Source organism: Clytia hemisphaerica, unplaced genomic scaffold (assembly GCF_902728285.1).
Source record: "Clytia hemisphaerica strain Z4C2 unplaced genomic scaffold, Clytia hemisphaerica genome assembly, whole genome shotgun sequence".
In the NCBI taxonomy this organism is placed as follows: domain Eukaryota; kingdom Metazoa; phylum Cnidaria; class Hydrozoa; order Leptothecata; family Clytiidae; genus Clytia; species Clytia hemisphaerica.
Window position 1 is genome coordinate 371,067 of NW_027104274.1, and position 23,090 is coordinate 394,156.

General features: G+C 37.1%; 2 protein-coding genes across 2 annotated transcripts; one reads left to right on the forward strand and one right to left on the reverse strand.

The window, feature by feature from the left end:
* Nucleotides 1-382: 382 nt before the first annotated feature.
* LOC136816754 (piercer of microtubule wall 1 protein-like) lies at nt 383-7,556 on the reverse strand. Its single transcript, XM_067073071.1, has 5 exons — nt 7,415-7,556; nt 2,632-2,725; nt 1,608-1,703; nt 1,165-1,231; nt 383-615 (listed from the first exon to the last, which is right to left on the reverse strand). The coding sequence occupies exons 1-5, from the start codon at nt 7,454-7,456 to the stop codon at nt 456-458; spliced, it is 459 nt and encodes a 152-aa protein (XP_066929172.1). The 5' UTR covers nt 7,457-7,556; the 3' UTR covers nt 383-455.
* Nucleotides 7,557-19,720: 12,164 nt separating this feature from the next.
* Nucleotides 19,721-22,996, forward strand: LOC136816740 (putative deoxyribonuclease TATDN2). Its single transcript, XM_067073058.1, has one exon. The coding sequence runs from the start codon at nt 21,569-21,571 to the stop codon at nt 22,520-22,522; it is 954 nt and encodes a 317-aa protein (XP_066929159.1). The 5' UTR covers nt 19,721-21,568; the 3' UTR covers nt 22,523-22,996.
* The last annotated feature ends 94 nt before the right edge of the window (nt 22,997-23,090 follow it).

Sequence of the window (23,090 nt, forward strand, 5' to 3'; positions counted from 1 at the left end):
AATCACAATGAAATTTGGACATAGGTCTTTTTTTGTTCACAATTTTCCTTACTGTGTAGTGAGAAAATTGAATAGTTTGGCTTTTTATTGAGCCTTATGTCCATTTTGGAAAACAAAAAAAAAGTTGGCCCCTGCAAGGGCCAGATAGCAACAATAATCCACTGAAAAAAAATTATTATATTGCCAAGGATAGGCTTAATTTACAGAAAAACCTCTATAGCCTCTTTAAAGGTGCTTCAATCTTCCACTGCAAGTATTGAAATACTTAAAATGCGATTATCTCAAAACAGCAAAAATGGACATAACTCCTTTTTATTCTACAGCGACGATATAATATCTACAGGTGTTTCTGTAATCAAGCTCCACACGCATCTAATTATCTTTATTACTTCATTCTTTGACTATTCATTTTTAAAAACCTAAAAAAATACATTTAAAACAAAATATTTACAATTTCAAAATAAACCATCGAGTTGAGAGGAGACTGGATTCTTATCTAGAGAAGTGTTCAATGAATAGTTTTTATACATTCCACATTGTCCAAGATGCTCGGTGAATTTCTGACTTTTGGCATGAAACGTCTGAGGCATGACGTGGACACTTGGCTCACGATTACTAAAATTGGATTAATAAAGAAATAAACTTACGAGTCAAATGGTACAAATATACTAAAGGCCGGTCTCCCCTTTCGCGCGACATGAGCGAAAACTTTTTGACGTTTTTGTAAGGTCATTGGTCGGTTGAAAAATGAAGCAATTCCATTGGTAGAAATTGACGTAACGGATGAAAAAAGTAGAACTTCCTTCAACTTTTTTTTGTTCGCGCGAAACTTTTTTATGACGTAATTTTTTCTTCAGGTAAAAAAGGTTAAGAAAAAAACTGTCGCCCATTTCGAAAGTGGAGTACGGCCTTAAGGTTTACTTCATTGCAAAAGAGACCACTGGTAAAATTCGTATTCAAATACACACAGTAAAGTTTACTATCAAAACATGCTATAAACGGTGATGTAAACACTTGGGTACGCCAATCTTAAGAAAACTTTACAGGGTTTGAAAAATACAGAGATTTATCTAACTTTGACAATACATTTTAGATATATTGTGATATATAAGTAAAATATCAGATTTAGACAAGAACAAAACCTAAGAATTATAAGCCACATACCCGTATTCCATTGCGCTAGTCATATACATTGGATGTGCTTGCTTTTTGGCATACCCTTTAAACGAATCTGATGAGAAAAAAACATACAAAATTTTCTGTTAAGATTTCGACAGATTTCGAGAGGATTAATGAAAAACCAATATTCCTAGGACAGAGCATCACCATTCTTTTGTACCCGACTGGCATTTATTATAAAGTGAAATGATGTTGAATTCATACTTAGTTTATTTTGAATTGTTCAAAATATTTGAGATCAAAATGAAAAGAATAATGTTATTATTATTATAACAGCTTCAAAATGATACTTTCGGAAAATTAACCACCTTCTTAATAAAAAAATCAATTCATTCTTTGCAGAGCCTATACCCCAGATTACCCAATTAGAGACTTTCAGAAAATGAAAAGGATTTCTTCTATCAAAAAGTATTGAATAATTCACTGACCTTCCTGGTCTGCTTTATTTTCAATACTCTTTTCATTAGTAGCTTGGACAGTTATAGGGCATGTAAAGACAGGATTCCCTATGTTTGGCAGTAACTCTGTAAGAAAAGAGTTTGAAAGTAGTTCACTTATTTCATTTAAAAAAAACCTTGTGACACAAAATATTCCCTACTGTACCTCAAGAAATAATATACCTTCAGTCTAAATCAATGTATTAATGCTCCAATCAGATTAATTTAACAAACTTTTGGGATTTATTTTCTTAGTCAGCGTTTTGAAAAGTTTTGCAGTGAGCCGTGAATTGAAATAAGCTGAAAATAGCCTCGAAGATGCCAAATTTTTGCCAAAAAATAATACACCTGAAAACAGTTTTTACCTGCAATCTCATGAAATATTTCAAGAGTTATTTTAGCAAAAATGTAAAATTCAAACAGAAAATACATTTAACAAAGTTAACAAAAACATTTTTTTAAGGGAAAAAGAATATTTAAGAGAAAAAAAAAGGTTTTCTTAACCCTTTGCGTGCCGTTACCTTGTTTTTGTACCTCAATCCATTTGCCGAGGGGTAATTTTTTTTAGTAACCTGATTTGCCGATGTCGTATATATACGACATGCAAATTTTAACTCCTGTTGCCGCATGTCGTATATATACGACAAGGATATTTTATTCCTATTTGCCAATGTTTGACATTTGTATTTGACATTTGTTTTATATATATTTTATGATAGACTAAAATAAACCTGAAATAAATCTTTTGAGCACTTAATATATACTGTCACTATTACTATTTGGATTTTTTTATGTCGGATATATACGACATTGGCAAATAAGAAAGCCATTTTCCTAAAAGCTGATTTCTCGGCAATAGAGCTCCCTCTTTTTTAAAGGCCTCGGCAATTAGGTAAAAAACTTTGATGTCGGATATATCCGACATTGGCAAGTACAGTGAAAATTTGCATGTCGGATATATACGACATCGGCACGGAAAGGGTTAAGGGAAAAAAAAAGAAAAAAATTGCTATACCTGGTTTGTTGAATCTGTCTGGAATGTTTTTAACTGTATAATAATCAGATGTTTTGGCACTGTTTCCCGGTATGGTTTGATCATAATCTTTATCCTAAAAGTGAAATTATTTAAATCTTACAGAAAAAACTATTAGAGCAATAACTTTACACGGTGTATTCCACCTTCTTTTAAAAAAAATACACACTTTATAAAATTGTCAACTAGACCAGCGGCCGAGGTAGTGAATTGTGTCACTTTGTAGGGCACCCCTTAGATCAGGGCAAATTTTTGATATTATGCTCCTAATAGGGTGCAGAATCGACAAAAAAATTTGCCCTTCGAATCTCCTTAAGTTTTCGAGTGAATCAATTTTTAGTAAATCGATCTAGAACTTATCAAGTTTTTTCGAGGTCTGAAAATCAAATATCTGTTGCTACCAATGGATTCAGTGTGAAAAGTAGATAAAGAAAATGGGGTTATTTGTTAAGTTTCGACCACCTGGTGCAGAGAAATGGCATTTTTAAGGCCAAAATTTGACGTTTTGGACGTTTTTTGATGACGTCAGCATTTTCCTAGGAGCATTTTCAGAAAAATCATTCCCACGGCTGGATAGCCCTGAGTTTGTAGTTTCCAAAAATGGTATGGTTTGTTATGTTTTAGTGTCTAGACCTTGAGATAATTCATTTTAGTAAGGTGGGTAAATATGGTGAAAAACTGCTGACTCAGCAAAAAATATTGATAATTTTCAATATCTAAACCAAAATATCTCGAGATCTAGTCATCATGGGAATGATTTCTTCTGAAAATGCTCCTAGGAAAATGCTGACGTCATCGAAAAACGTCCAAAACGTCGATTTTTGGCCTTAAAAATGCCATTTCTCGGACCAGGTAAAAAGAGAGGTAGCAGACGTTAAAGAAACCTTCATAACTTCTTATAGAGAAACTCTCAGCTATGGTTAATGACCTTTCCTTAATCTATGTTTAAAGACCCTTCATTTGGTATATGATGTGGTCATGTTTTCTCATGAAAATTTTTTAGTTAGCTTGGGCCTGTACGACGTCATCTGGGGATAAAAAATGTACCAGGAACTTCAGGTAAATAATTTGGATAGGTCCTGTCGGTCCTGTTGATGATTTCTAGATGCACTATAGACCAGACAGTGTCAATTTAACAAATCAAACGCCAAATCAATTGAGCACAATCAAACGCAGTTGAACGATTACGATTCGATTGTCAAACACAATCGAATATTACCCAGGATATGCCATTCAAATACATCTTTCCTGTAATTCAAACTTCCCTGAATAAAATTGTTTGGGAGGTAAACGAAAGCGTTTTTGCCTGCAAGAGATTAGGGAAAGGGGGTTTCCAGCTTCTAACTTTTGATAGCAAAAATTGGCAAAAACTTTTCAGGGTGGTATTACAATATCATGTATAGAAAGAACATTATTATTATTATTATTATTATTATTAATTTATTTGGTAAAGCAGGTCAGGTTCTATATACAAAACTATATACAATTATACACAATTCTGTACATATTGGCAGTAAAAAACTGATGTGGACCTACTGGCTAAAAAACGAAAAAGTAAAATCTTGTGAATCAAGCTAAAAGTTGGTTGAATCAAGCTAAAAGTTAGTTGAATCTAGGAGTTTTTGTATAGGAACAAAAAGTTGATTAGGATTAAGACTCAGGAGAATTTAGGAGAAATATACATATATAAAAGTACATAAATAAACTCTAGGTAATAATAAGCTAAAAATTTGCTAAGAAAAAAATATATATTCAGTAAATGTAATTTAGTAATAAACATAATCTTTATATAATAGTGCACGACCCGTCATATTAAAATTAATTTTATCCAAACAATCAGATTTATTCAAGGCTTTTGTAAAAGCTTTGTAAGTTTTTATTTCTCGTATTGAGCTGGGAATGTTATTCCAAACAATAGCTGCTCTGTACATAAATGATCGTTTATAATCAATAAAGGTGAATTTTACCTGGTCAATTTTTGAAGATTTTCTATTTCCACGTGTATTTGATTTGCTGATAAGTTCCGATAAAAGTGGTGAGCTGAGACCGTTGTATATTTTGTACACTTTACACGCAATGCTCTTCTTATAATAATAAATAATTTCCTTCCATTTGGCCTGTGACAGAACATAGATATCTGGGACTGATTTCTTTATCCGCTGAATGAAGCGGGCAGCTCTTATATGAACTTTTTCAATGCTTGATAGTAAAGCATCGGAACAATTTCCCCAAATCAAAATAGCATACAGGACGGATGGTAATATTCCTTGAAAATAGATGGTTGAAAGGGTAGACTTTGGCATCCCTCTCATTTGGTATAGCTTCTTGACTTTAACACCAAACATTTTAGTAATTTTTTGAGCATGAACATCCCATTTCAATTCGTCATCGATTGTAACTCCAAGACATTTTGTTGAGTTTATTATCTCAACATTTTTATGACAAATAGTTATATTTTGAAGAGGACCAACAAAGCGATTTTTAGACATAAGCATAACTTTGCATTTGTCAGGGTGGATGGTTAACGAGTTTTTCTTGGCAAACGATTCAAGTTGATGGGCACTTCTTTGAAGGTTTTTGATGACAATATCGCTATGTGGATCTGATGTGTACGCTGTTGAGTCGTCGGCTAACTGATCTAGATCACAATCAATGCTTTCACTCATGTCGTTAACATTGACTGAAAAGCACGGTGGGCCGATAAGTGACCCTTGCGGTACTCCGAATTCCACATCAGCACAATCTGAGTTGACTCCATTGATAACAGTGAATTGCTTACGATTCGACAAATAACTCTCAAGATAGGTTAAAAAGTCACCTGATACCCCTGAAGCGCTTAGCTTTTTTAGTAGAATTGGGTGGGATACGCTATCAAATGCTTTTCGAAAATCTATGAACAGGGTACCAACTGATTGGCGGGAGTCGATGGCTTTTCTCCACTTCTCGGTCATATAGAGTAGGATGTCATCGGTCGATCGATTTGGTCTAAAGCCCCACTGGTGTTCGGATTCGAGACAATGCTCTCTGAGATGGTCAGTTAATTGTGAGCAGACAAGATGTTCAACAATTTTACTTGGGATTGAGAGTAATGATATCGGCCTGTAATTTGAACAATCCGATTTAGAGCCTTTCTTGAAGACTGCAGATACTTTAGAAGTTTTCCATTGAGTTGGAAAAGTACCAGACGATAAACTACATTTGACAACGTACTGTAGACCCTCAACTGAGGCTTCCGGGTTTAAAGATAGGTCCTTAGCGGTGATGTTATCAGGACCCCCCGCTTTACCAATTTTTACAGCAGCTTTGAACGATTTTTGAAGAAGTTCTTTTGAGAATTGGATTGTAGATATAGTAGGGGTTTATTAAAATTTGAGGGGGTTTTGATTGATAGAACTTAAGAAAAGCTTAAAAAACCAACTTCCCATATGGAATTTCTATTTCTATTCTATTTGGTTGAGTTGCAGGAGGCTTTAGAGGCCTATTCTCGCAACTATAGACGCTTACTACTGAGCGTCCTGTCAGCACCTTGAACTGACTACCCAATTCCCCTCACATGGCATGGGTTGACCCGGGCGAAGGAACGTTCACTTGCCAAGTGAACTGCCGTGAGTGGGAATCGAACCCTGGCCTCCTGCACAGAAGCCAAGGTCGGCACGGGTTTGTTTATCTCCAGAGACCAAATGGTGAGAGATCATCAAAATAATGCGCGCATTTCTGTTTTGCAAATCACGGGATGGAAAGTCTGATTGTATTCTACTATAATGCTTGATTGATTCAATTATATATTCACTCTTGTACGGCACTTTTATGCGCTTGCTCTAATCTTCTTTTCCATGCAGGCATGTACCCTCAGATACCACCCCTGACCAACCAGACCAGTAGTAGTGGGCACCGGTCAGACCCCCCAATATGGCGTATTGGCTGATTGGTGGCTACCCACGCTAAGCTTTAAAAAGGAGCCAATTTACTGTAATAGACCTTTTTTTAAAGAGGCAGCCATGTTGAATATTTATGTACTCCAGCATAAAAACAATGATACAGCCATGCATAATTACTGTATCATGTATATTTTAAAAATTATGCATGGCTGTATCATTGTTTTTATGCTGGAGTACATAATTATAGACCTTTTTTTCAAAGAGGACGTCCTGTTGAATAATCATGTAGTCCAGCCATAAAAACAATGATAGAGCCATGCATAATTACTGTATCATGCATATTATATTAATTATGCATGGTTTTATCATTGTTTTTCTGCTGGACTACATAATTATTCAACAGGGTGGCCTCTTTGAAAAAAGATCTATAGACCTCCTTTTTTTAAAGAGGCAGCCATGTTGAATAGACCTTTTTTCAAAGAGGCCACCCTGTTGAATAATTATGTAGTCCAGCAGAAAAACAATGATAAAACCATGCATAATTAATATAATATGCATGATACAGTAATTATGCATGGCTCTATCATTGTTTTTATAGCTGGACTACATAATTATTCAAACAGGACGTCCTCTTTGAAAAAAGGTCTATTGCAATCAAACTTATCTAACATAATCGTAGATCAATCGAAACGTAATTGACAATCAACTGAACCAAGAAGCTGGCTGGACTATCACTTTTTACTGCTCTTGGTCTTGCCATTTCAAAAAAATGTCAAAATAAACTTTTGGCTATTTTCCCAAATTGCTCTCAAAGTCATAGTTAACAGAAATCTAATATCATAAATACCAACATTCCAACGTTTTGTAATAAGAAATATTGCTCTTACCAGTTTTTCTAAAGCATCTTTTTTCGACTGTGACGATGACATTGTTCTTGGTTTGGTCAAGTTTCAAACAAGTATGTTGTTTTTTCTTTGAAGTGGAAGACCCTCCAGTGCTTGGTTGGTGAAGTAAAAAGTCTGGCGTATGGTTGGGTGTGAGGGCTGCCACTGTCTGCCAACTATTTTGATGATTTTTGATCTTTTTGTGCAGATTTGTTTATCGGCCACCATTAGCAACGCACGACTTCGTGATTATTTAGCATGCAAATTAGTAGTCTCTGCAAAGAAGGGTCAGGGCAGAGGCTATAATAAAAGTTTAAAATCCAGACTTTAACAAGTTTATATTATTAGTATAAAAAAGTTATTATATTTTCTAAGGATAATAGAAATTTCATTTTACTTCAAAATAAGAAAATAAATATTTTTTTTCTCATTTAAACCAACGATTATTAAGTAAACTTATTGAAGTTACTTGAGTTCTCAGTCCTGGTTATTTCTATAAACCCTAATTCAAAATGGTGGCGTAGCAGCGGGTATGAATGATGCAGCCATTTTTTACCATTTTTTCTGAATCGACTCGACTTTTTACCAAATGTTCAAATATTTCTCCAACGGTATAACGGTAAAATGGTGGCCGAATTGCCATTCCATGTTCTTGCATGTTTTTTCAGATAGTCCGAAGTTAGAGTAGTTGTGAGTTGACGGTACAAGAAGAATTGTGGGTGGAGACAAAACGCAGAACGCTGCAGAATGCCGGAACCGGAATAGCTGTTCCGGCCGGAATAGCTATTCCGCGGAATATGATTTTTTTATTTTTTTTTTATTTTTTGTAATAGCTATTCCGCAGAATATGATTTTTTATTATGATAATAATCTTTCTCTTTTATCACCCCTGAGGGTATATCTATGTACATAATCATCCATAATCACCCATTACCACCCATAATCACCTATAATCAGCAATCGGCTACCTCATTGGCTGTTTTTCGTATATAAAGGAATGCACTCGTGCACTCGCTTGTGAAGGCATTCTAATACACCTTTCCCGGGGTGTTGTTTGGGATTTTATGTTTGAGTGGTTTCCCTTAGATATAACTAAGATAGAACTAGATTAATTATACCTCACGGAAAAATTGACCGGCTAAAAACGCCGTACGACCCGGCAATCGTCCGTACGGGGACGTCCTGCAGGGTACCTTGCGCGGCCCGTAGCCCGGCGACCGGTAACAGTGGAGTGATGAAATTTGGCATGCTCCCCCCCCCCTTCGATATGCTTGACGTCTCCAGAAAGTTTCAAGTCGTGAGACCTACCCAGTCCGGCGCTAGGGGAGGGGGTCATTCACGGTCCCGTACGGGTCCTTTACGGTCTCATAGCGCCCTTCCGTCAACTTTTCAGGACTTCAGCAGACCTATTTTTTCGGAATCTACACCCAAAAAAACATGAAACATCAAAACCTGGATAAAAATTTTAAAGGTGACTTTAACCCGCTTCGATCCGGGGATCCCCAGTCAGTGAGGCTGGAACCTCGATTTTTGAGGATTACGATTTTACCAGCTTTTTAGCGATTTTTGCCTTGCTAACCCAAATCTCGCAACCTCCTTACCTTAAAGGAAGATCGAAATTAGAGTTTTTCAGCGTTCCGAAAAAAACGCAAAGCAAAAATTTTTTCATCTTCACAGGATCGATTCTCAACAACAAAATACATCTTTTGGTCTTTGGGTTTGTTTCTGACCTTTTTCCTTCAAAGAATATTGATCACTTTCATTTTCCCCTCGAGCGCGCGAGAAAAAAATGATTAGCTCGCATTCTCGCGCGGGCGAATAAAGATGAGGCGGCAATCTTGCACTGAGGGTGCAACTTAGTTTCCGCCCTATTTTGCGTCCACAATAGAATGGTCCAAATACGGGGGTATTCCAAATGATAAACGATGTCGTTATGTAAGTGTTTATTTTCTAAGAGATACAAATAGTATTATTGAATATTATTAACTTATTTATTTAAGTATTTTTGAGCCCAGATTTAAATAATCTGGTTAAAAAAAACAACAAATGATCAGCAGTTCTGTTTTACCTCAAACCCCCGGGAAAAGTTTTTTTGCCGACTTAGCTATTTTACAAATTTCGGAAAAGAACTCCCATAGGAATTCCGATACATAACCCGATTGGTTCATTTCGGAACGGCTTCAAGAAAGTCATAATGGGTGAAAAGTTTCTGAGGAAATGTGTGGAATTTACTGGAATTTATGGATGTTGATGGCTTGTTGATTCTTTAAAGAAAAAAGATAACAGGTATAGCTTTTTCTAATCCTGGAATATCGAGGTTCCAGCTACACTGCCAGTGCGTGAAACCAACGCTTTAAACCACTGGACCAATTCCTCGCCGTGCTTTACTCAAATTTTTCAGCGATGAAATACCTTCATTAGCTTGACTTGGCCCAGAGCTCAATAGGGACCCCTCAGAATATTTTTTTAGACTTGGCTGAAGGTGTACGTCAGCACCAAGTGGTTCACGAGTTGTATAAACGTCCCACTTGAGGCCTCTACAGCCCTCCATATACAGCCAATTATATCTTAGTTATATCTAAGGGAAACACTCAAACATAAAATCTCAAACAACACCCCGGGAAAGGTGTATTAAAGGTAGCCGATTGCTGATTATAGGTGTTTATGGAAAAAAATATATAATCATATTCCGCGGAATACAAAATATTAAAAAAATCATTATTCCGCGGAATAGCTATTCCGGCCGGAACAGCTATTCCGGTTCCGGCATTCTGTCGTTCCGCCGTTCAGCGTTTTGTCTATACCCAAGAATTGTTGTCGTATTTATATCTATATTTTGGTTTTGTATATAATCTGATGTGTATAAAACTGTCTTTGGGGAGGGTGGTGGTTGAGGTGGTAGAGAGGGTGCAGCAGGTGGTTACAAAGAAAAAGAGTGAGGAGAGGGCAGGGCCAGTTTTCAGACCAGACGTAATTAATCGAACAGTTTCGATTACCGAACTAATCGAACTTTGTCAAACTTAAACGAACGACAAAAGTTCGATTAAATTCTTTAATCGAACTTTTCAAAAGTCGCTAAAATTGTGAGTATTCGATTAAGTTCGACAAAACATATTAAGTTCGACAAAGTTCGACAACGGGAAATGTTCGACAAATTCGACAAAAAACTCCGTTCGATAAAGTTCGACAACAAGAAAGGTTCGACAAATTCGACAAAAAACTCCGTTCAAAAAGTTCAACAACGAAAAACAGAAGCAGCCAACGAGCCCATTTCCCCGAAATATCTATTTCCCTTTTCCAGGAGAGAGCTTTTTTTGAAAAATGGGGTTAAACAGATCCGATTTTCTAGGAAAGACCTTTTCCTTAAAACTATCTGTTTCCCCGCTCCAGCTGATGTCTTCATCAGAGAGAAACAGATCAATATTTCTAGGAGATGACATAATAAATTGGGAAACAGATATCTGTTTCCAAAAAAGATGATATTGCATTGGAAACAGATTGGACTTTATGGGGGGGGAAAAGATATCAATAACAAAAAGAAAGGGAAACAGATGAAAATTTCCAGGAGATTGGAAAAGATATCCTATTTGGGGAAACAGATCAAATTTTCTAGGAAAGATACTTTGAGATTAAAAATTTAGGTTTTGCGGCGAAACAGATCTTCATTTCTAGGAATAAGATTTTTGAAATATTCGGCCAACGGGTCAAATTTTCCAGGAAGGCTCTGTCTGGGAAACAGATATTTAAAAAAAGGTCCTCGTTGGATGCTTTCGAAAAAATGACCTCCTTTGGGTACTACCGTGGACGGCCCCTGGTGGTCCCAGCCGAGGTCCCGGGGTCCGATTGGTGCCCACTGGTCAGGGGCATGTGAGGGTACACGTCTGCACCGTTGGGGGTCCTTCAAAGTCCCTCAAAGTGTTGTCAAAAGTCGCCAAAAATTGCGAAAAATTACCTCCTTTGGGTATCAGCCCCGGTGGGACCAATCAAGGCCTCTACAGCCCCCCACAGCCCTTCGGACCCCTTCGGATACCCTCTGCCTTACTTTCCCTCAAAACCAGCACCCTCCATCAGTCATCCGAAGTCTTTAAAAGGCATGGAAAGGCTTGAAAATTGGTCAAAATTGGAAAAAAAATGACTGCCTTTGGGTACCATTGCGGACGGCTCCTGGGGGTCCCAGCCGGTGGCCGGAAGTTCCGATTGGTGCTCACTGGTCAGGGGGGTGTAAGAGTACACGCCTGCACCGTTGGGGGTCCTTCAAACTTCCTCAAAGTGCCGTCAAAAGCCGGCAAAAATTGCCAAAAATGACCTCCTCAATTGAGGCTGCTACACCCCTTTCTCACCAGGAAAAATCGCCGGTGAGACCAATTGAGGCCGCTACAGCCCTCCACAGCCCCCCATAGCCCTTCGGATACCCTCTGCCTTGCTCTTCCTCAAAGCCAGCTACCTCCATCAGTGCTCCGAAGCTTTTAAAAGGCTTGGAAAGGCTTGAAAATTGGCGAAAATTGGCGAAAATTGGTCAAAATTGGGGAAAAATGACCTCATTTGGGTACCAACGTGGACAGCCACTGGGGGTCCCGGGGAGTTTGATCGGTGCCCACTGGTCAGGAAGGGGATGTGATGGTACACGCCTGCACCAGCGGGGGTGCTTCAAAGTTCCTCAAAGTGTCGTCAAAGGCCGGCAAAAAGTGCGATCGAATTACGCGTAAGTAGTGGAGCGGCCTTCAGTTGCTCGGGTTTTCTCAAATTTTTGTTCGATTGAACTTGAAAAAGTTCGATTAAGTTCGATTAGTTCGATTAAGTTCGATTAAGTTTGATTAATGTAATCAAACTAATCGAACTGTCGAGATCTCTTTAAAAAAAGTTCGATTAAGTTCGATTTCAGTAATCGAACTTAATCGAACTTTGTACTTTGAGAAATTTGTGAGTATTCATTAAAGTTCGACAACCGAACTTAGTCGAACATTAATCGGCCAACAAAGTTCGATTAAGTTCGACTAAGTTCGATTAAAAATACCGTTCGATTGGTTCGATTAATTACGTCTGGTTCAGAAGATGATTTTTGAGTAGTTTTGAAATGCAGCCCCTGAGATAGTGCTGTACGCCGAAGCCGCAAGGGGGCCGCAGGCGCGAAATTTTTTAGGGGTATTTTATGCGAAATTTATTATATCTTTGTTTTGGTACCGCGATTGAGATGTTCAAACGGGTCATTCATTTGAAGGCTATGCATGTTAGCCTCCACTGATGCAAGTTACCCGATCTCAGGGTATTTCTTAGAAATCATGTCAATTGAAATTCAACAATCATTTTTGTATAATCGAAACGACCCTGCCTAGACACTGCCGTACAGTGTCATTGTACGGTGATTTACGGTGGGTAAGGTGGGGTGTACAGTACAGCAGATTTCAAATTAACCTATTTTCACCGCCGTTCAAAGGACATTTAGATCCAGCCCCACCATACACCACCGCACAATGTACAGCGGTCCCTCGTTAATGATGACAGTTTTTTATCCGATGAAGTTTGATTGGTGTTCGATGAGTTTGGTTAGTAAAAGTTCCAGCTTTTCCTTCCCAATGGGATGATAGATATTGGCTCGCTCTTTAAGCTTTAGTGTGGGCATCTGCTAATAAGCTGTCAAAATGTAAAAAGAATGGGCAACAAGGTAATAAATCAAACTAATCAAGCTTCAATCAAACTTTACCGATCTTGATACACCTCTTGCTAATTAGGATTTTCATTTTGAATCATGGTACCGTTGTTTGTATAAGATTCCCATTTCCGCACTAAGATTCTTGTTACTTTTCTGGAATCTTTCCCCTACAGTATATATTTTTCACGGGATGAACAGCAAGAGATTGGGGAGGGTTTGTTTAATGGGATGCAGTTTAAAGCAATTATTTCTTTAAAGCTTAAAGTTGGCTAGTTTTTACCCTGCAATTTTCTAGTCCAGAAGCTGGAGCTCAACCACTCAACTGCTTTTTGCCTTTAATGGGCTCTTTAGTGGGGGGGGGGGGGTTAGACCTGCTGTCCGGGGGATCAAAAGTAACAATGTCCAGGGGGGGGGGATTTCCAAAAAATGTTATATTCTTCACCCCCCCCCATATTAAATTTTTTTCTGGAGTCCAATGATCTTGATGGTGGTGGGCCATCATTCATATCAGATAGCGAAGATAGTATACAACAGATTTTTCTGACTAGCCATTTTTCTCAATTTTAGATAAGATATACTGTTTATAGAAAGAAGTAGATAAAAACTTTGCGCAAGTGAAAGAAGTCTTTATCACAAGTTCCTTCCAAGCACAAAATGAGGGTTCTGGCATCAAAGAATGACAAGTTCTTCATTTTTTCTTCTTCATTTTCAAAAAAATTTAAAATTATTTTTCTCATGTATATTGCAGTTCTCTGAATTATTCTGAATTGAAAGATTTTGTTTACGCTTTATAGAATGGAATTCTTTAGTCACATTTTTTAAGGAATCTTTTTTTTAATGGATTGAGATTTTTCATTAAAAAAACATGGTATCTATGACCTGTATGTACAATACATTGTGTATATTTTGTGTAACGCTTCATTCAAAATGCATAATGCTGCAGGAGTCACGTTTCACGCATCTTCGTCGTTGATGTTCAAGTATTATGCGAAATTTTCGACTTTAAAGTCGTCTTGTTTTATATACTGATGACAAAATAATGGTGATCGGTCAGGGCTGACAATAGACCTTTTTCAAAGAGGCCACCCTGTTGAATAATTATGTAGTCCAGCAGAAAAACAATGATACACGGTACCCATGCATAATTATTAATGCATGAAACAGTAATTATGCATTGCTGTATCATTGTTTGTGTGGCTGGACTACATAATTATTCAACAGGGTTGCCTCTTATGCCTATCACCATTATTTTGAAAGCTCCAAATTTCCCACCAGAAAAAACCGAATCTGCAAATCAAAGCACACTTCTTATTCCAGACGTAATTAATCGAACAGTTCGATTACCGAACTAATCGAACTTTGTCGAACTTAATCGAACGACAAAAGTTCGATTAAATTCTTTAATCGAACTTTTCAAAAGTCGCTAAAATTGTGAGTATTCGATTAAGGGGTCACTCACATATCGATTCTTCCCACGACTAACGTCAAATTGATGCTAATTTGAAAACCCCCACCTCTTAACGTCAAAGTTCAAAAATTATCGAAAATCGATGAAACTCTAAATTTTCTCCTTCACTTTCATCCTTGTTTCGTCAGCCATCTTTAATTCTGTACGGCTTGCTCAGGCAGTTTACATTTTAAAAATAATGGAGATAATTTCTAAACTTTTTTCGGAAAGTTGCCGGAATTAATTATCTCCATAATCATAATCTAACAGAAAAGCCGCATTTGACAAAAAAAGACCGACCGTCGGCAAAATTCAAGGGCCGTGCGGACCGTCTGAACAAAAGGAACTCGAGACATAAACATCGGGCCGTTTGTTTTGGTTAAAATTTCTGCAAAATAGCGAAGCGAACGAATATCTAGGTGTGTAAAAGGAGGAAAAGAAATATGGAAAGTAACATTTGTCACGGAATAAACGTATTAAAAATCGATATTTCTGGTGAAATTAGTCGTGGGAAGAATCGATATGTGAGTGACCCCTAAGTTCGACAAAGGATATTAAGTTCGACAAAGTTCGAAAACGAGAAATGTTCGACAAATTTGACAAAAAACTCCGTTTGATAAAGTTCGACAACAAGAAAGGTTCGACAAATTCAACAAAAAACTCCGTTCGAAAAAGTTCGACAACAAAAAATGACCTCCTTTGGGTACTACCGTGGACGGCCCCTGGGGGTCCCGACCGAGGTCCCGGGGGCCCGATTGGTGCCCACTGGGTGCCCACTGGTCAGGGGGATGTGAGGGTACACGTCTGCACCGTTGGGGGTCCTTCAAAGTTCCTCAAAGTGTTGTCAAAAGCCGGCAAAAATTGCGAAAAATGACCTCCTTTGAGTACCAGCCCCGGTGGGACCAATCGAGGCCTCTACAGCCCCCACAGCCCTTTGGATCCCTTCGGACCGCTTTGGATACCCTCTGCCTTGCTTTCCCTCAAAGCCAGCACCCTCCATCAGTCATCCGAAGCCTTTAAAAGGCGTGGAAAGGCGGAAAGGCTTGAAAATTGGTCAAAATTGTAAAAAAAATGACCTCCTTTGGGTACCACCGCAGACGGGCCCCTGGGGGTCCCGGCCGGTGTGCGGGGGGTCCGATCGGTGCTCACTGGTCAGGGGGGTGTGAGAGTGCACCGTTGGGGTTCCTTCAAAGTTCCTCAAAGTGCCGGCAAAAATTGCCAAAAATGACCTCCTCAATTAATTGAGGCTGCTACACCCCTTTCTCACAGCCCTCCATAGCCCTTCGGATACCCTCTGCCTTGCTCTCCCTCAAAGCCAGCACCCTCCATCAGTGCTCCGAAGCCTTTAAAAGGCTTGGAAAGGCTTGAAAATAGGCGAAAATTGGAAAAAATTGGAAAAAATGACCTCCTTTGGGTACCACCGTGGACAGAGTTTGATCGGTGCCCACTGGTCAGGGGGGGTACACGCCTGCACCGGTGTGGTTCCTTCAAAGTTCCTCAAAGTGTCGTCAAAAGCCAGCAAAAATTAGAAAATTGGGAAAAATTGGGAAAAATGACCTCATTTGGGTACCACCGTGGACGGCCCCTAGAGGTCCCGGCCGGGGTTCCAGGGAGTTTGATCGGTGCCCACTGGTCAGAGGATGTGAGGGTACACGCCTGCACCAGCGGGGGTGCTTCAAAGTTCCTCAAAGTGTTGTCAAAGGGAGCGCAAGTGGAGCGGCCTTCAGTTGCTCGGGTTTTCTGAAATTTTGTTTATTCGATTAAACTTGACAAAGTTCGATTAAGTTCGATTAATGTAATCGAACTAATCGAACTGTCGAGGTCTCTTTAAAAAAAGTTCGATTAAGTTTGATTTCAGAATCAAACTTAATCGAACTTTGTATTTTGGGAAATTTGTGAGTAATTGGCCAACAAAGTTCAATTAAAAATACCGTTCAATTGGTTCGATTAATTACGTCTGGCTTATTACCGTCCAACTGCTCTAACTTAAGGGAAGGTTGGTAGAAACATGGGACTGGTTGATATCTGGCCGGTATTTTCACTTACTGTTAAATCTCTTTGAAAACAAAGTTGTTTTGATAACTCCACCAAGTTTATCAATCATACTTCTTCGTTCCTCTTAGAGTGCACAGACACTCGCGAGTGTTCCATTACAGATTTTTTTCATATTTCGATTTAAAAGCCTAATCGGTGCAAAAGAGAAATTGTGTATTTTTTTTAATACGCCATCAAATTACTTTGGAGGTTCGGTGAAATGGTGGCCGAATTGCCGTCCAATGTTTTGTCAGATAGTCCCAAGTTAGAACAGTTGACGGTAGCTGCTACTGGTGGTCACACTCATTTTACCCAGCCTGGAAATGGTGCAAAGTACGTCAAATATATTCGGCGTGAGATAGTAATTACTTTTGGCGTATCAGCTTAAGGAGCGGATATAAAGTAAGATATTGGCGTAAGTCAAAGCTTCACCCCCTGAACCCCCCACCAGGGCTCAGCCCTGTACCCATTGCTATTGAGGGAGGTTACAGTACCCCCTAAAGCTGACCTTTTTTTGGCGTAACCTCAGTTCAAGCAAATAACAATTCGGCGTAGACTTTGCACGTTTCCACACTGGCCAATTTCAAACTTTTTCCTTGGCAAGTAAATGAGTCCAGCGGCAAAATAAACCATTTTGTTTTTGAGTCTGAAAATGGACTATTACAGCTCTCTATCTGTAACCTGATAACAGCTGTTCGTAATTTTCTTACGCGCACGGTACACCTCTGAAGGTGCTTGAAAATTATACATCTGAGGAAAATAGTCCTCCCGCGGAAAATTCTACAGCAAGAATCTTGTTGTGCTCCGGAAAGTTAAAAACTGATACGGCGCCCTATTCATAAACACAATTTTACGCAACTTTGTTGTTGTTCCTAGTCCTTTTAGACAAACGCGGTCCTTACGACTTCGAGATTGCATATTCGTCAGCTTGTTATGTTTTCACACATCCTTTTATAGCTTCAGCATGGTGTGCAAAAAACATTCACAATCTCAGGTTATCTATCTGCTGACCCCTCAACTCGAGTACTGTAAATTGGTCTAATGTCAACATCCCTCTTCTAATTTCAACATCCTTCGTTAGAGATAGGAATAATAGGAACCTCGGGATCACTGATGGACTCCTCAACTGATTGCTCAGCAAAGAAAATTAGTTTCAATCAGTGATATGATTCCAGCCTTTCTATTATTCCTATCTAAAGAAGGGTGACAAAATTAGAAGAGGGAAGTCAACATTAGACCAACTTACGTTATACATCATATTTAAATACGAAGACAAGCTCTCCTGTCCAGCAGGGGGATTGCCAAAACTTCTGGCTCTGACACCAGAGATATCTATATATTATAAACGCTTAAATTAGAACTCTCTCATTCTTGCATGAAGCTTTTGCGCAAACGTGATTTTCTGTATTGATCTTTCAATTGGTTAATTTTCAGTATTAAAGTGAAAGCCGTGAAAACCAGGGGGGTCAACATCCAGATACCAGACCCATAGCCTGGTGGTGGTGTCTTTTTTTCCTTTAAAAGTCTGAAAAGTCAAGTTGGTATTGATGGGGGTGGGTCCCCCTTTTTTTAGAAAAAAAGAGTTATCCTCGGTTGGTATTGATACCAAAATAGGGGGTGGGTACCCCTTTTTTTAAATAATACGATTCAGAAAGTTGGTATCCATATCAAAATGACAGCAAAACTTTCCTGTATTTCTTTATTATCTTGGTCGTTTTTGTATAAAGGTAAAACTCTAACACCAAAGCAAACTTGATCAAGCAGGATGTAGTATCAGAGACAATAAAATTTTGAAATGATGAACATCAGATGTACTTTTTTCAAAAGACCATAATCCCCTCTTCATATTTCATCTGCTCATCCAGTTCTCTAATGTTATACTCATTTGTTTTGTTCCCATTTCATTTATATTGATATAACTTAATTTCCTTTTAAATAAAGTACATATTAGTCTAAACAGGTTTCAATTGGATTTGTTTTAGCTTTTGAGTATAATGACTGTAAATGAGTAATAAGTATAAATGACTTTGAAGTTTGTTTATTTTGGACTTTTTCAATATTTTCAAGTTTTATTTTTGATCAAGTCTGAAGCAAAAACATTTATTCTGTGATAGCATTTGGTAATGAGGGAATCTATTCTGTTCTAAAATTATGTACTAAAGTCTATCCAGATATAATTGGCAGTGGAAACAAGAATGCCTGTAACTTTTGATAGCCAAATGTAATTGTGAATTTTTTTTTGTTTGTTTTAGAGGATCAAAAGCGCTATATTTGATTTTATTTTTGGTTAAAAAATTCGTAAATTTTAGTGGTTAAATTTGCGATTGACAAAAAATTAACCTTTTTTTCTACTTATGTTACAACCTTCATTTTTACACCAGTGGTAGTTCAACCTTAGGTTAAGAAGGTTGTCAAATTTCAAGGCAAACAAAAAAGTCCTTCAGAAGATATGGGACCCGAAATACCTCTTGGTAGCACTTTTCTGTGAAACACCAAATCTCCAAATTTTGAACAAAAACGGGGGTATGTAGTGATGATAAAACAGTTTTTCAAACATAACACATTTTACGATCCCTTTACGATAGTGACCTCATAGCCAAACTGTGCTTAGTGTTTTGGGAATTAGCAAAGTTATTTAATTAGTTAAAAATAACAAAGGCAATATAAGTTCAATATGTTTATCGTCTCAATAAGAACAATCAAATTGTAATTTCCACTTTGTTTCGAAATGATCAATGATACCAATAATACCAATGCATCAACACTTAACACTTTCTATCTTTTAATTCCACTGTTTAAAAAGATGACATAACCCCCGTTTTTAGTAAAAAGTTGGAGATTTGATATTTCACAGAAAAATGCTACCAAGGGGTATTTCGGATCCCTTATCTTCCGCAGGACTTTTCCGTTTGCCTTGAAATATTACAACTTTCTTAACCTAAGATTAAACTACCACTTGCGTAAAAATGAGCATTATAGCATAAGTAGAAAAAAAGCTCAATTTTTGAAATCGCGAATTTAACCACTAAAAATCGCGAATTTCTCAACCAAAAATACATTCAAATATGGCGCTTTTAATTGTCTAATACAAGCAAAAATAATTTTCCCAATTGTATTTGACTATAAAAAGTTACAGACATTTTTGTTTCCACTGCCAATTATATCTGGATACACTTTAATAATAGCTTCTCCTAGTTTTTGCACATTAATTATATTCAGATAATATTGATTCAGATTGATTTTGCTAGCTTCATTGGGTTTGTTTTTATTATATTGTCAGTTTTCAGTCATTTTCTATTTTAGCATATGACATTTTTTTTGTTGTGTTGAAGAAAGAGTATTTCAAAAATGAGTTTTTTTGAAGTTTCTCTTAGTACCCTGTTTGTGTGGGAGGGGGTGGGTCCCCTTTAAACAGCTTTAAACTCAAATTTGTCAGATTGGTATTGGTACTAAATTAAGGGGTGGGTCCCATGATATTTTGTCAAATTCAAAAAATCATGTTGGTATGGATACCAAATTAAGGGGGTGGGTCCCCCCTTTTTCTGAAAATTATGATTTTCAAGTTGGTATCGATACCAATTTTGGGGTGGTGGTGTTAACTTAGCTCAAAAGGTCAAAAGTCGGGTTTTTGGGCTATGGGTTGGTATTATAAATGTTGACCCCCCCCCTGTGAAAACATGTATCTTTCCTTTTTCTAATCTTCTTTTTTGAACATATTCAAAGCAGTTCAGGATCTTATCACGATTCTTAGATTTACAGATACTGGATGTAGTATAAAAAGGGGGGCAAAGAGTATATTAAACATTTATTTAGGTGTCAACAGGTAAGAATTAGGTGGTGTGGGGTGGTTTTGACAATTTTTCAGGTAGTACCGGGTGTGCCAGAAATAAGTTACCCTCTTTTATGTGAAACTTCTCACGTTACATGACTTCTTTAGGACAGGACTCGAACCTTTTTCAATAGACCTTTTCGCCTGTGATATCATTTATATGCAAGTAGCCATTTTCCATACAAATCATAGATTGAAAAAAGATGAACCATTTCGAAAATAATATCTTTTTTATGCAAGACTATGCAAATCTGATTGGGTGATGAATATATCATTTGTATGAAAATGGCTGCTTGCATATAAAATGACATCAATGGAGAAAAGGTCTATAGAAAGAGATAAACATATAAAATTAGATTTTGATAGGTCATTCATTGAGTTTGGTCCACAATATCAAAAGTTATTATTATTTTCTTTTTGATTTAAGTCTCTTTTACCACCAATCAATCTGGTATAAATAAAACACTATGTTTTCTATATAAAATATACATCTAGCTAAGCTACTCTTTAGTTAAAAAGACGACTCCCAGAGATAAATATGGTCTTTCCTCCAAAGGGCGAACCCCTCACAAGATTGATATGAGTGGTCATCAAAAAGGAAACTCAGACTAAGAAAAAACCTAGAATACCTACACCCATGGAGATGATTATGATGTACAACAACAGGCAAAGAACAAATCTTAAACTAAATATGAAAATTAAAAAGTCTAAAAAAGTGCAATTTAAAATTGTCTTTATTATTTTTTAAATTTGATAAAAAGATTTACACTATTCTATTTTATTCGCATGGTAATGGTATTTGTTGCCATTGCCCTAAGAATCTCATGTTTTTAATTTCGCTCCTTTATCTTGGCACATAAGTTTTTCAAAGTATCCAGAGTTTTAAATGGCAAAATTAAAGCGAGCAAAGCAAGAAAAAAATTGAAGAAGAGTCGTCCCGGACGACGCCAGAGCGGCTAGTTTTAGAATAAAAAAGTAATCAATTTGCAATTGTAAAGAAAGTGTCCTTTAATAACATTGTTTAAAAACAAACTTTCATCTGGTTTCTTCATTTTTATAATTGTGATTAAGGCAAATGTTATGCATTATTCCATTTTTCAAGGAATTCTATTGTTGATTCTTATTTGCCAGCTTACTACAAGACACACCTTTTTTCTATGTTGAAAAAAATAAATTTTAGATTTTTTAAAAAATAAAATGGAATTAGAATTGGATGAACTTGGGAGATGTATACAATGCAAGTCTTTGCAGCACAAAAGAAGTGATTGTCCTGTTTATAAGATTACGTGTAAATTTACTGAAGTAAACAGCACATCTTATGGATACAATTATAAACATTATGATGTCCCAGTTTATGACGCACATTGTCATGTTGACTTTGTCTTTGATAGATTTAACCATGACGGGTACTCATTTCAGAAGTTTCAAGAGGACTTTTCCTTTCCAGCTAATTTTAAAGGGTGTATAGCTTCATTTAGTGATCCAGCCTCTATTTCAAGTTTAGGAATATGGGCTGAATTATTAGAACAAGAGGGCGTTTGGGGAACCTTTGGTATTCATCCTCATCAAGCTAAACATTATAATTCTATGGTTGAACAGAACTTGAGGAGAGCTCTGGTACATAAAAAGGCTGTTGCGGTTGGAGAATGTGGTTTAGATTATTCTTTACGCTCCGCATCACCAGTATCTGTTCAAAAGGAAGTGTTTTTGAAACATATTGAACTAGCAAGAGAATTCCAGAAACCCCTTGTAATCCATTCACGTGAAGCTGAAGATGACCTTTATGAGATTTTAGTTGAGAAAGAGATGCAAGACTGGCCAATACATGTCCACTGTTTCACAGGCAGTCATTCACAGCTACATAGATTTGTCAATGAATTCCCCAATATGTTTTTTGGGTTCACTAACTTAATTACGTACCCAAGTGCTACAGCCACACATGAGGTGGTTAAGAGCATACCACTTGATCGAGTTTTATTAGAAACTGATGCTCCCTACTTTGTTCCAGAAAGTTTGCGTAAATCAGAGCGTTTTAGCCATCCAGGTAATGTAATCTTTGTCGCAGAAGAAATTGCACGGTTGAAAGGCAAAGACACTGATGTTATTTTAGATAATTGTAGAAAGAATGTACGAAAACTTTTTAGTATTTGATTTTAATTGCAAACTGTCTTATCTTATTAACATGGTTTTATGTTTTATAAACTTTTTTTCAGAATTTTACATTACAATTTTTTCCACTTTCCAATTTTCACTTTCAAGTTGAGTTTTCAATGAGATAATTGTACTAGGGTTTGTTTGTTTGTCTTTGTCAAGCTTTGAGTTTGTTACTTTTGACTTTTAGATTAAAATATTGTTCTTCTTTGTGTGCTTTTAAAGTGTAGGCTTATCTCAAATTGATTTTTTTTAGGAATTAGGGAAATTTTTAGTTTTTTTTGTTTACTTTCTTGATTTTATAAATTTTTTAACCATTTAGTTTCGTTTAGGATTTTATGATGGATAATTATGTACATAGCAGTGGACATTTTTTTACGACGTGTAAACTACAAGGATCAAGGATAAGTTATTATCTTTTTTTAGGGATTTTTTTTTTAATTTCAAAGATAATATTAGTTGTAAATTCGTAAATTATGTCTTTTGACTGTTTTAATCAAAATTGGATGCAGAGATATAATAGGCAATGGTAGATGAGAGATTGCTTGTTTCTTAGCTTCAATGGTGA